This window comes from Pezoporus wallicus, unplaced genomic scaffold (assembly GCF_028554395.1).
Source record: "Pezoporus wallicus isolate ANWC-B61680 ecotype Strahan unplaced genomic scaffold, APGP_CSIRO_Pwel_v1 contig_8827, whole genome shotgun sequence".
NCBI classification, from domain to species: Eukaryota; Metazoa; Chordata; class Aves; order Psittaciformes; family Psittacidae; genus Pezoporus; species Pezoporus wallicus.
The window spans coordinates 67838-79851 of record NW_026639709.1 but is presented as its reverse complement, the minus strand read 5'-3'; the positions used below and the strand labels follow the sequence as shown (position 1 = coordinate 79851).

General features: G+C 50.5%; 1 protein-coding gene and 1 long non-coding RNA gene across 3 annotated transcripts; both read left to right on the top strand.

Moving 5' to 3' along the window:
• Positions 1–3071: 3071 nt before the first annotated feature.
• LOC130602574 (uncharacterized) lies at positions 3072–8424 on the top strand. Of its 2 annotated transcripts, none has more exons than XM_057415542.1 (5): positions 3072–3133; positions 3326–3375; positions 4492–4578; positions 5733–6093; positions 8223–8424. In XM_057415542.1, the coding sequence occupies exons 2-5, from the start codon at positions 3340–3342 to the stop codon at positions 8393–8395; spliced, it is 657 nt and encodes a 218-aa protein (XP_057271525.1). In that variant the 5' UTR covers positions 3072–3133; positions 3326–3339; the 3' UTR covers positions 8396–8424. The 2 variants fall into 2 exon arrangements, with proteins under 2 accessions (XP_057271525.1, XP_057271524.1); XM_057415541.1 differs by having other exon boundaries at positions 5730–6093.
• A 1442-nt stretch (positions 8425–9866) lies between these two features.
• LOC130602578 (uncharacterized) lies at positions 9867–11623 on the top strand. Its single transcript, XR_008972932.1, has 3 exons — positions 9867–9991; positions 10790–10937; positions 11449–11623. It is a non-coding gene; the product is annotated as an uncharacterized LOC130602578 (long non-coding RNA).
• Positions 11624–12014: the final 391 nt, after the last annotated feature.

Genomic DNA, 12014 nt, shown 5'->3' with positions numbered 1-12014 from the left:
TCTCCATATCTGAATCAGCAGCAAGGAGGCAAATGAGCTCTCTTGGATGTAGAAGAAGATGAGAGCTGGGAGTTTGGTTCCTACCTGCTTCTAATTGGGATTATGCTGGCAACAATCAGCTTCCATCGTTTGATATTTGGGAAGAAGAAATGGGAAGCTGAACAGCAATAGTGGGCTGCTCCTGCATAAGCTACCCTGGCAAAATGCCTTTTAATTTCATGAGAGCTGTGCCTGCGAGAAGGCGGAAGGATCAAACCAGCATCAAGGAAGATGAGGAATTGGAGCCAGGTTTTGGAAATTGTCTCTTATCTCGGTAATGAATCAGACACCTTAGGTGAAATTCGGATCCTACTGAATAAGCATTTTGCGTTTTGAGTTTAGCAGGGCCAGGATTTCATCTCTAACTTCAAATATATCCGAAATCTGCTGTGCCTGCAGCTTGGATCTAGTTACCAATGTTCCATCCTGACGTTGTATCTCATTTATATTAATTAGTCCTGTAGGACGTGATTCTGCTCCCCCTGTAAGTGATGGCGGTTTGGATGCTGAGTTCAAGAGGATGGGACTGTTCCTACTTTACTGCACTGCTTTACAGAATTACAGTGTTTTAAAAGTCAATTTTCTTAATTCATAGTATTCCTGGTAGTTCTGGAGTACAGGCAGGGTTTCATTTACATCAGAAATAGGATCTGTTTTCCTGGCCCTGCAAGGAAGACACTCTCAAGGGCTTACTGATATTTGTGTGTTTGACTTTAAGGCAGAAGTTTGTTCCTAATTAATTGAATAAGTGCTTTAATCCCTGGCCTGAGGGCTTCCCATAGAGCATTAGCTGTATTAAGAAGGAAATGGAGTGTAATCCCTTTAATATAAGCACAGGAGAACAGGAGAGTTTCACATTTCTGGAAATAATTTCTTTCCTTGTTGCATCATTTACACTAATGTTAATTTACATAAAATACAGCGGGGATAAAGGGATGCTGCTTCTGCGTGACTCCAGTGCTGAGCCTTTAGCAGCACACGGCCCCTGCAGAGCCTTGGGGTCCAGCTCTACGCTGGTGTCTAAGAGTGTGCAAAGAGAAACAGCTCCAGCATTTCATCTCCTTCCCACAGTGCGTGTGAATACAGGTCCATGACTGACTTCTCTGTGGAGGATCCTGGAGCTGAGATGTTGTCTTTCTGACTCGCGCACCATCACCAGCCTTTACGACTGTTTGCACTGCAGTAGTGCCAGAGGATCTCGTTTCTGAACTGACAGCCAGGCTCATGTGTAGCTATAGAAATTGGACTCTTGGATGAGATTCAACTGACCAAACCCAGGCTTTCTGAGAAAACAGTTTTCAGGCTGAGAGAACTGGAGTTTTTTAACCTGGGGAAGGTAGAAGGGAGACCTTAGAGTAGTTCCCAGTGTCTAAAGGGGCCAACAAGAAACCTGGAGAGGGGCTTTGGACAAGGGCCTGTAGGGACAGGCCAAGGGGAATGGCTTTAACCTGCCAGAGGGGAGACTGAGATGAGCTCTTAGGCAGAAGCTCTTCCCTGGGAGGGTGCTGAGGCGCTGGCACAGGGTGCCCAGAGAAGCTGTGGCTGCCCCATCCCTGGCAGTGTTCAAGGGCAGGTTGGACACAGGGGCTTGGAGCAAGCTGCTCTAGTGGAAGGTGTCCATGCCCATGGCAGGGGGTTGGAACTGGGTGAGCTTTAAGGTCCCTTCCAACCCAAACCATTCTATGATTTAATTCCCAAGTACATACCTATATTACAGTATCACAGTATCACAGTATGCTAGAGATTGGAAGGGACCTCAAAAGATCATCTAGTCCAATCCCCCTGCCGGAGCAGGAACACCTAGATAAGGTTACACAGGAATGTGTCCAGGTGGGTTTTGAATGTCTCCAGGGAAGGAGACTCCACAACCTCCCTGGGCAGCCTGTTCCAGTGTTCCGTCACCCTCACTGAGAAGAAGTTTCTTCTCAAGTTTAAGTGGAACCTCTTGTGTTCCAGTTTGTACCCATTACCCCTTGTCCTATCATTGTTTGCCACTGAGTAGAGCCTGGCTCCATCCTCGTGACACTCCCCCTTTATATATTTATATACACTAATAAGGTCACCCCTCAGTCTCCTCTTCTCCAAACTATAGAGACCCAGCTCCCTCAGTCTGTCCTCATAAGGGAGATGCTCCACTCCCTTAATCATCTTCGTTGCCCTGCGCTGGACTCTCTCCAGCAGCTCCCTGTCCTTCTTGAACTGAGGGGCCCAGAACTGGACACAATATTCCAGATGCGGTTTAAATGAATTGGGCTAAATGAGTCAGGATGCCAGGAAGGGTCAGCTCAGAGTGAGACATCTTTGGGGACATGCTAAAATTAGATTACAAGAGATTACTCTTGTATGAGGTGCATCCAAACCTTGTTAATCCTTGACTTTCATTAAAGAGTAAATGCTGCTTTGTGGATCTGGTCTGGTTCTTGTCCATCCATGGGACAGAAGACTACATCTGAGCATCCCCTACTGCCTTATGCTTCAGGTCATCAGAGGATGAGAACTGCAGCATCTGGATGGGACAGTTCAGGTGTACTCAGCCACCCTCCAAGACCAAGCGTAGGTCCCTGCTTGCCTTACTTCTGCAGTGTTTCCCACCCTCCCATGCAGGTGGGAGACCATGAGGTAAGGAGACTGCTTTCTTCTAGTCAACACACCCACAAAGTAGGTCCATTCCCCTCCAGTTTCCCCATCTTTTACTCCCATCTTTATCTTTAGCAGGAGCTGGAGATGCCCCAAGAGCCCTAAAGGCTTTATCCCACTCTTGTCCTGACGGCAGCTGAAGGAGTGGGTATCAGCTCCCCCACTGTGACCATGGGGTGGCTTCTCCTCCAAGAAGCTCTCACCCCATGCTGTCAAAGCCCCCATAATCCCACCAATGCCTCAAGGGTTCTGGAGTGTGGATGTCTCACAAAGGGGAAATGTTTTCCCTCGTCATTGGAATCACCGTGGCAACGCAGGTGCTGGTGGATCCCATTGCACACGTAACCTATTGCAGGACAGGACACCCATATTCACTCCTTGGAGCTGCTGTTTGTGGGTGCCGTCACCTCTTGCCTGCTGGGTCCCACAGGGCTGACTCCCTGAGGTGTTCGGCTCTGTCTGTTCTGTGAGTTGGGCTGGATGGGTGCATTTTGTATTGATGAAGTTGGGGTGCACAGGGGCCTCACAGCCCCAGATGAACCCCCTTCCTATTGCCAGTTCACATCTCCAGGTCTCTAGATCCCTTGGGGCGGTGTGGAGGAGAGGATCTGGTTTGCTGGTTGTTAACTGAGTGACTTTCCTGCTCCAGGTTCCTGGCTCACCATGGTGGACACAATGGGAAAACCGGAGCACTCAAAGGTGAGGTATCCATGGGAATCGCATCCTCACTGGTGTTTGAGTAATGGGTTTACAGGGTCTGCCAGGCTGGGAAGCTAATGAGAGCTGGTGACAATGAGATCCACGGGCAGCCACTGGTTTGGGAAGCCCGGAGGAGAAAAAGAGTGAAATGATAGAAAAAAGAGACTATAAAATATATTCTTTGCCATAATGGGTGACATTGTTGAATAGGCACAAGGAGCTCTCCCTAAGGGCTGTTTGCTGGGGCAGTTATTGATTCCTTTTATCACAGGGACATGGGAGTGCAGACCCAGTGGCCAAGCCACCCCGTGTGGTGGATGTGTTCATGTAGCAGCGGAGATCATGGTAACACCTTCAGTTACTGCACAAGAGCTTATGTCCCCCAGCCATTGCCATGCATTGACACGTAGCACATTTAATGCTTTAGCATTTCTTGGGCCAGCCTGAAGGCTCATCTCTCCCCGTTTCTCCACTCCAGCAGTGCCCATGGTAGATGCTGAAGGGGAAAGCACAAATAAAAGTGCTTTTTCCCTCAAATCCTCTCCCCATATCCAGAAGTTTGCACCGCACTGATTTTTGGTGTTAGGGCAGATATCATTGGATTAATATCCCTTGGCAGAGTTTTCCTCCGTAGGTTTTCCAATCACTTTGGAGAGTGAGTATTGACAATAGCCAGCACTTAGCTTTAAACAAGCATGTGATAAGCACATAGGAAATACTGCTAAAACAGAAGATGGAAGCACGTGCTGCTTTAGCCTGAGTGATGTTGGACCCCAGCAAGTATTTCAGCAGCTTTATATTAGTGCTCTGCCTGGGGGGATCTGAGCAGTCAGAGGAGGCTTGAGAGAGACAGGAGGAAGGTGTTTGTTGCAGGGGGCTGCCTGGGACAAGAAGAGCCCCAGAAGTCATTGCCAAATGATCATAGGGCCTTCCTGGCCACCTTCTTGGGGCTTAACTGAGCAAGGCATTGGTCCTGTTGGACTGGCCCTGGGTGGCTCAGGGGACAGAGGCAGCTTATCCTCTCCTGAGCAATAAGAGAGCATTTGGGTATGTATTTCCACTTTGGAACTCTTCCGTCAAGCCCTAGCTGTTCCTTATGTTTGCCTCTCCTTTCAGCCACCTGTGTCACTGGACATGTACAAGAGTTTGTACAAGAAGGACTATCAGTGGTGTGAGGAGTACAAGCTACCCAGCGACATACAGGTACTATGGGCTTTTCTTTGCTTGGCTCTTTAGTATCCACTAAAACACCCATGGATCGTGGATACAGGACAGCTGGGGACCCAAGGGGGCAGCAGGCATGGGTCTGCTTTGGTCCCCACCTCTATGACCCACCAGCAGGTCTCATCACACCCTAATGCCCTTGGCTTGTGTCCCCATCCCTTCTGTGGGAAATCCCCCTTGTGCCCTGCAGTAAAGCTGTTTGGGGTGGGTGATGCTAATTACACTCATTAAGTCAGGGCACTAACGACTGCTTGCTGAACCGGTGCCTAAGCCTTGGACTCCTCTTGCTTCCCGTGGGGCTGATGGAGTGCATCAGGATTAGACCCATCCCGGTACCACCTTGAGGAGGGGGATCGCATGTGGGATGGAGATGGCTCCTTGCCCTGCCACGGGCCTGAGAAGACTTCTGCAGGGGAGCTGTGGGCTGTTGTGTTTGAATCCCCTTGCAGTGTGAGCAACCCCCTGAGCTATTTAATCTGATTTGCCTCGCTCTGCCTGCCCTGGTCTAATTGCTTGTGGCAGCCCAAAGGGGACCGCTGTGGTGTGCACCAGGGCCACTGCGGGGAGGTGGCGGGGGGCATGTTGGGTTGATGGAGTGCTTTGGGCTCAGGAGAGAGGGAAAATAGAAGGTTCAGCCTGGGGAGCAAAAGGAGGGGGGACAGCAACAGAGAATTCATTGTGTGAAGGTGCCTGCTGGGGCAGACCCTGTGAGGATGCTCCTTGCTGGCCCCAGCAGCCTGGCAGAGCTCACAGCAGGAAAGTCTCTTTTGGAGCCCCTAGAAAGAAGCAACTGGCTCATGAGAGAGCTGGAGTGTGCAGCTGATGAGGCTGGAGCCAGCAGACACCCCAGAGCAGCCATGCCAGCAGCCCCATTAGCCCTTCCCTGACATAAACCCTTGGAGCCGTCAAACCCGTCATCAAAGTTCCCTCCTTCTTTCCTTCCGTCCTCCTGAGTCCCAAGCTGTAAGATGGGCACAAAGAGGAAGCTGTGGTGGTCCCTGCATTCTTAATAACAGTTAAGGAGCTGCTTTGTGACTGTTGTATCCCCAGTGGAGCTGACCTGACCAAAGCCCAGGGCAGGTAGCATTGCCTAATGATGCTTTAGCAACTGTCCTTCCTTTGTTCTGCAGAAGCTGCAGGTTGCAGATGCCCAGCTAAAAGCCAAGGAGTTTGCTGTACCCCAGGAGAGGCCGGTGATACCCTACAGTGACAGCGTTGTCAGGCAGAGGAGGGAAGTCATCCCAGCACCGAGCGTCGAAGCCATCAGTCATGATGATGGTGCAGGAGGGAGGATGCCAGACAGCAGCAGAGCCTTGCGACAGGGAAAGCACTTTGCTTCCCTCCTTCCTGCTGCAGAAAGCTACCTACCAAAGCACTACCCTGCCTCCCAACTGGCAGAGAAGGCAGAGAAGCTGCAGGCTCTCAGTGAGCTGGATAATGAGCTGTCTTGTTGCCAGCATCTTCCAGTGGCTGCTCAGGCTGCTGGGACAGCAGGTAAACCCCACACCACCTGCTCACAAACATGAATGGATGTATCCAGCTACCCCAAGTGATGTCTCCTGGGTCTTTGCTAGCTGAGCCCCCCTGCCCATGGTCCATGTTGTCTGGACACACACGATGGCAGCATCCTGATAGAGTGTTGGTGCTGGGTTAATGCTGATGAGGATTAGCAGCATGGGCACAGCACCCTGTCACCATGAACATGCAGCTCCCAGACCAGCTCTAAGTGCAGGTGTAGTGAGTGGAGTCTTAGAAACATCTACAGAGCCATGCTTGGTGTATGAAGAGCCCTGCTAGCAAGGCATTGGCATGGCAAAGTCTCCTAGAGTCTTATCTTCACTGCTCCTTTGGGACAGAGGGAGATGTGGTTAACCCCATGTTGCAGGTCATGAACAGAAGTGCAGGGAGGCAAGAGGACTCCATGGTTGAGCATGAGGGACTTGGGTGGTTCAGAGCAGCAGCAGCTCTTAGTGCCCTTCTGCTAGGGATACCTGATAGGCAGCAAATGCATCGAAGGGGCTGGTAGCCAGCCCGCAGCCATGCCATTTAACAGCTTGCTTACATGGATTAAAATGCTGCTGGAAGTCAGGAAAACAAAAGTAGCTGTCACCAAACATCTCCCAGCCATGCTCAACCTTCCCAAAGCAACGGAGGTGTTCCTCTAAGCTCCCTTGGGAGAGGGAAGGGGATAGTATTGCTCCAGAATCAAACATGAGGACACAAGCAGGGATGTCCTCTCTGCTCCCTGAGCTCAGCATGGGATGCCTGTGTCTGGATCCTTTCATGATCAGAGGGGAGAAAAGACACAGCCATCTTCTGCAGCTTAAATGCTACCTGGAAGATGAGGTGAAGTAAGCCCTCTCTCCACTCACTAGAAGGAGAGTCTGGACAAGCAGCTCAGAGTGACATGTCTCCATTTGGGCAGTCAGTTTAGACTCCTCTTAACACCTCAGGGCTTCAAGCATCTCCTTGCCAAGCCCCTCTGAAGCTGTGTTGCTCTAATGACAAAACTACAATGGGCTTTCCCCTTACTGCTCTGTCCTTGTGTAACCTAGCAGTATTTCCCTCAAAGTCTTTCCCTTTCATACACGAACCTCCTGCAGAGGGTCTCAGCTCCTTTTAGCACTCCAGGGAAACACCGAGACAGCATGGCTCCTTCCACTTGCTTGCTATGACCATAAATCATAGAATCATAGAATGGTTTGAGTTGGAAAGATCATCCAGTTCCAACCCCCTGCCATGGGCAGGGACACCTCACACTAGACCATGTCACCCAAGGCTCTGTCCAACCTGGCCTTGAACACCACCAGGGATGGAGCATTCACAACCTCCCTGGGCAACCCATTCCAGTGCGTTACCACCCTCACAGTAAAGAACTTCTTCCTTAGGTCCAATCTAAACTTCCCCTGTTTTTTAACCCGTTACCCCTTGTCCTATCACTACAGTCCCTAAAGAAGAGTCCCTCTCCAGCATCCTTAGAGGCCCCCTTCAGATACTGGAAGGCTGCTATGAGGTCTCCACGCAGCCTTCTCTCCTCCAGGCTGAACAGCCCCAACTTTCTCAGCCTGTCTTCATACGGGAGGTGCTCCAGTCCCCTGATCATCCTCATGGGCTCCTCTGGACTTGTTCCAACAGTTCCATGTCCTTTTTATGTTGAGGACACCAGAACTGCACACAATGCTCCAGGTGAGGTCTCACAAGAGCAGAGTAGAGGGGCAGGATCACCTCCTTTGACCTGCTGGTCACGCTCCTTTGGACGCAGCCCAGGATACGGTTGCTTTCTGGGCTGCAAGCGCACACTGAAGCCGGCTCGTGTTCATTTTCTCATCAACCAACACCCCCAAGTCCTTCTCCACAGGGCTGCTCTGAATCTCTTCTCTGCCCAACCTGTAGCTGTGCCTGGAAATCCTGTGCCAGTAGGAAATCCTTTTCCTAGTGTTTTCTTGAGCCAAATCAATGCACAACTGATGTACCTCAGCAAAGCCCTGCTGAAGTGAGTGACTCTGCCCCGATTTATACCAGCTGAGGCTCCAACTTGCCATTGCTGTTCATTTGCTCCCACCCAAGGGTATGTTTTGGGTAACTGGTGGTGCTTCCTGACTAATGCACCCTCTTGTCCTCAGGGAAGCTGCTCCCCAGGCGGAAGCTGGTCCCGGCCTGGGCCACCTACCAGCAGTTCATCAGGGAGACCAGCCGGAAAAGCCAGAATAATGGTCTGCAAATCAAGCTCAGGAATGTGGGCTCCTCTGTTCTGGCTGGAGGTCAGTGGATGGAGGTTGTGGCTGCTGCCCCATGAGAGTGACTTGTGGCCTTCAGCCTGCCTTTGGGAGTCTTCATTTAATGCAGGAAGAGACTAAGGAAGAAGGGAAGGTGAATGACACAGGGAGCGTCCACAGAGTCCCTGTAACTCTGCCTATCAGTAGGGAGATGAAGGGCAGAGATGAGGTTGGAGTATTGTAACATTTCTTTCATCCCAGTTTCCATATGAGCCATCCCATGCAGCACAGCCCTGCTCAATGTGGGAGTAAATCACAGAATCATAGAATGGTTTGGGTTGGAAGGGACCTACAAAGGTCATCTAGTCCATCCCCCTGCAATGAGCAGCATGGGAGCTGCTGCTGCGACCGCTTGGGTTGCATGAACAGCCTGATGTGGTCATACACGTGTGAAATAAACACCTGAAATCTCAGCCTCAGTGAAAACAACAAAGATACTTCACTAATGACTCATTATGGGAAGGTGTCATTTTGAAATGCACAGAAAACCTGAAGCATCTACAATTGGTTGTTCTTCTTTGTGTGCCCCCCGGCTTTGTTGTGAGAGGTGGCAGCATGTTTGTCCACACGTTTCTCTGCTCAGTCAGAAGGACATGCACATATATAGATGGGGCATCTCTGGAGAGCAGGATAGGAGATAGCATCCCTTCAAACCAGCTACTACTGGGGGGAGATAGCACAATAGATGTTATGGTCCTCACATGGGGGTTAAGTGGATCTTGTATCTCTTCCAGGGAGAGATGTGTTGCTCTGACATGATGAAAGAGAAAATGTAGACAATAGGGAAAAATATGTACTGGCTGACAAGTCATTGTCCAGAAGGGAAGAGCACAATTGACAGATCTGCCTTGTGTGACTTCCATCATATATAAAAGGCTGTAGAAAAGAAGGGCTGAATCATAGAATGGTTTGAGTTGGAAGGGGCCTTAAAGCTCATTCAGTTCCAACCCCCTGCCATGGGCAGGGACATCTTCCACTAGAGCAGCTTGCTCCAAGCCCCTGTGTCCAACCTGCCCTTGAACACTGCCAGGGATGGGGCAGCCACAGCTTCTCTGGGCACCCTGTGCCAGCGCCTCAGCACCCTCACAGGGAAGAGCTTCTGCCTAAGACTCATCTCAGTCTCCCCTCTGGCAGGTTAAAGCCATTCCCCTTGGCCTGTCCCTACAGGTCCTTGTCCAAAGCCCCTCTCCAGGTTTCTTGTAGCCCCCTTTTAGGTACTGGAAGGATGCTTTTAGGTGTCCCTGGAGCCTGCTCTTCTCCAGGCTGGACAAGCCCAGCTCTCATCTGAAATCTCATCTTAAAGACCTTATCCACGCCAGGGAAGCACTTCTTGCACCTCTACCTTGGCTAACCTTTTGATCATGGCGACTCCCACATTGAGCTCTGAAAGCATAAGCAGCAATGGAGCTTGGAAGAAGGGGGAACACTGAGGTTCTGTGATGCAGGAGTTAGAGATCCAGCAAAGTCAGTTACTTGGACTCTTTTTCACTAGACTGCTCTGCCCATGACTGGAGAACTACCTACAACACAGATTTCAAGCGCAGGCCAGCCTGTGGTGGACACTGTAAAGGACATATGAACCTTTCTCACATTTTCCTCAAAGATGTGCTCCACAAGTAAGTGAGAGGTGGGTGAGGAGGGGAAGGGAGGTTGGAGGGAGTAGAGACAGGGTAAGAGCGGGTCAGGGGATGTTTGGAGCTGGTTAGGGTTGGAAGGTGTTTCTGAAGCATGTTTCTCTGTGTCTGTGCTATGCAATGAGCTCGAATGGTTTCCCCTGGGGCCAAACCCTTTCTCCAAGCCTGCTCAGCCTTTTCTTGAGCAGTTGTTGGAGGTGTTGGTGCTGGTGTTGATAAGAGTGAGGAGACCTTTCATGAACAGCCCCATCCCCATGCAAAGAAGATGCTGAGGTCCCTGTGGGGCTGGGAGCGGGAGGCACGTCTCAACATTTCCACAGCCGGGCTTCCCCTGGGAAAGGGCTCTCTTGGATCAGACAGGGCAGGAGCTGCTTGCGATGTGACTCACCCGCACACTATGAACAAACAGGCATCAACTGCTCCTGAGCTCCCATTTCTCAGCGGAAAGGCAATTCCTCCCTGCTGCCTCATCCCCCTCATGCACAGATTTCAGCTCTGCACTCAAGTCTTGATTTAATCTATGATCCTGGAGTTATGTGTGGGTTGGAGCCCAGCCTGGGTAATGGCTGATCTAGGTGGGAGATTGGTCCCAGTGAGAGCCATGTGCGTCTCAGCGTCTGCATGATGGAGACAGGCTGGTCTTCCTCCCCACCTTTGTGCTTTCCTTTGCTCTACACTGGCTGGGTGACAACCCCTGCGAAAAGGGAGGCAAGTCCCCTGTTCTGGTGCATGGAGAGGATGGAGGCCTTCTTCTTATCCCCTTCTCCATGTTCTCTGCAGGAACCACTGGATATCCGAGTACAATGATGCCTATAGCATTTTCTTGCGGAGGCTGAGATGGTCATCTGAGATCTCTGCTATGGGGCTGTGCTCTGGGAAAGGGATTGAGATGGACGCAGCCCAGTGACTGGTGCTGCAGGTGACCATGGTAAGCACCAGCATTACCCATTTTTGGACTGGGAATAATGGATTTCAGGGACTGAGGCGGTGGGAAGAAGTATAAACAGTTTGAGACCTGGCAGTGTTCAAGGCCAGGTTGGACAGAGCCTTGGGTGACATGGTCTAGCGTGAGGTATCCCTGCCTATGGCAGGGGTTCGGAACTGGATGATCTTAAGGTCCTTTCCAACCCAAACCATTCTGTGATTCCATGATTTTTGGGCTCTTAGAAAGTGATTTTCCAACCAGATCTGATCAGGAGAATACTTTTTACCATGACAGTGGTCAAACACTGGCTGGAGACCAGAGAGGTGGTGGAATCGCAGGGGGATGTTCACAAGGCGATGAGACAAGGTCTGGGCAACCTCATCCAACCTGGCCTTGCTGGGCCAGGACACCTTCATTATCCCGTGATTTTCAATGTATTTTGTGTTAGCTACACTATCCCATGATTTTCTCATTTATATTAAGATGCCTTACCTATGCTGTTCTGTGATTACAGCTCCTTGTGCCCCAAAGCTGTCTGTGTGATACCGTCCATCAGAGGTCCTGAAAGCCTGAAAACCTCCTCTCTTTCTTGCAAACCACCACCGTGTCTATCAGATGTGAAATGTTTGTCAGAGGTCTTTTGAAGCACATATTATTAAAATCTTCTCAGAACCCCAGCTTTTTTCATTGCCAGAAAAGGCTTTTTTTGGGGGGGGAGGCAGGGGTTACAGCACAGGCTACGGAGCTCAAATCACTCAGGCAGCCTCAATTTATGTAGCTGAAAGAAAACTTGCCAATAAACCAAACAAAGCAAGAAGTAATGTGTGTAAAGCAGCATTGCTTGTGTTAATTTACTCCCTGTAGCCTTGTATATTCACAGGGAGGGGAATACCTGTGTTATCCAGGGCAGCTGAGCACCAGCCTTGCAGAGTTCCTTCCTCTCCTTTGTATCTAACACCATTTCGCAGGGTTTGGCCACCAGCATCAGCTAATGCTGGGTAAGCCGGAATTGAGCTCGATCTTTGGGAGATTTCTAGGATTTCTGGAAGGAGCAAGGCTGCTCCCAGCCTGAAGATGGCA

What these genes read in the sequence shown, in the direction of transcription:
- LOC130602574 (XM_057415541.1), top strand. Translation starts at nt 3,340, where the DNA reads ATGGTGGACACAATGGGAAAACCGGAGCACTCAAAG. An exon ending in GAAAACCGGAGCACTCAAAG is followed by an intron (nt 3,376 to 4,491) that starts GTGAGGTATCCA and finishes CTCTCCTTTCAG; the next exon opens with CCACCTGTGTCACTGGACAT. An exon ending in AGCTACCCAGCGACATACAG is followed by an intron (nt 4,579 to 5,729) that starts GTACTATGGGCT and finishes TTTGTTCTGCAG; the next exon opens with AAGCTGCAGGTTGCAGATGC.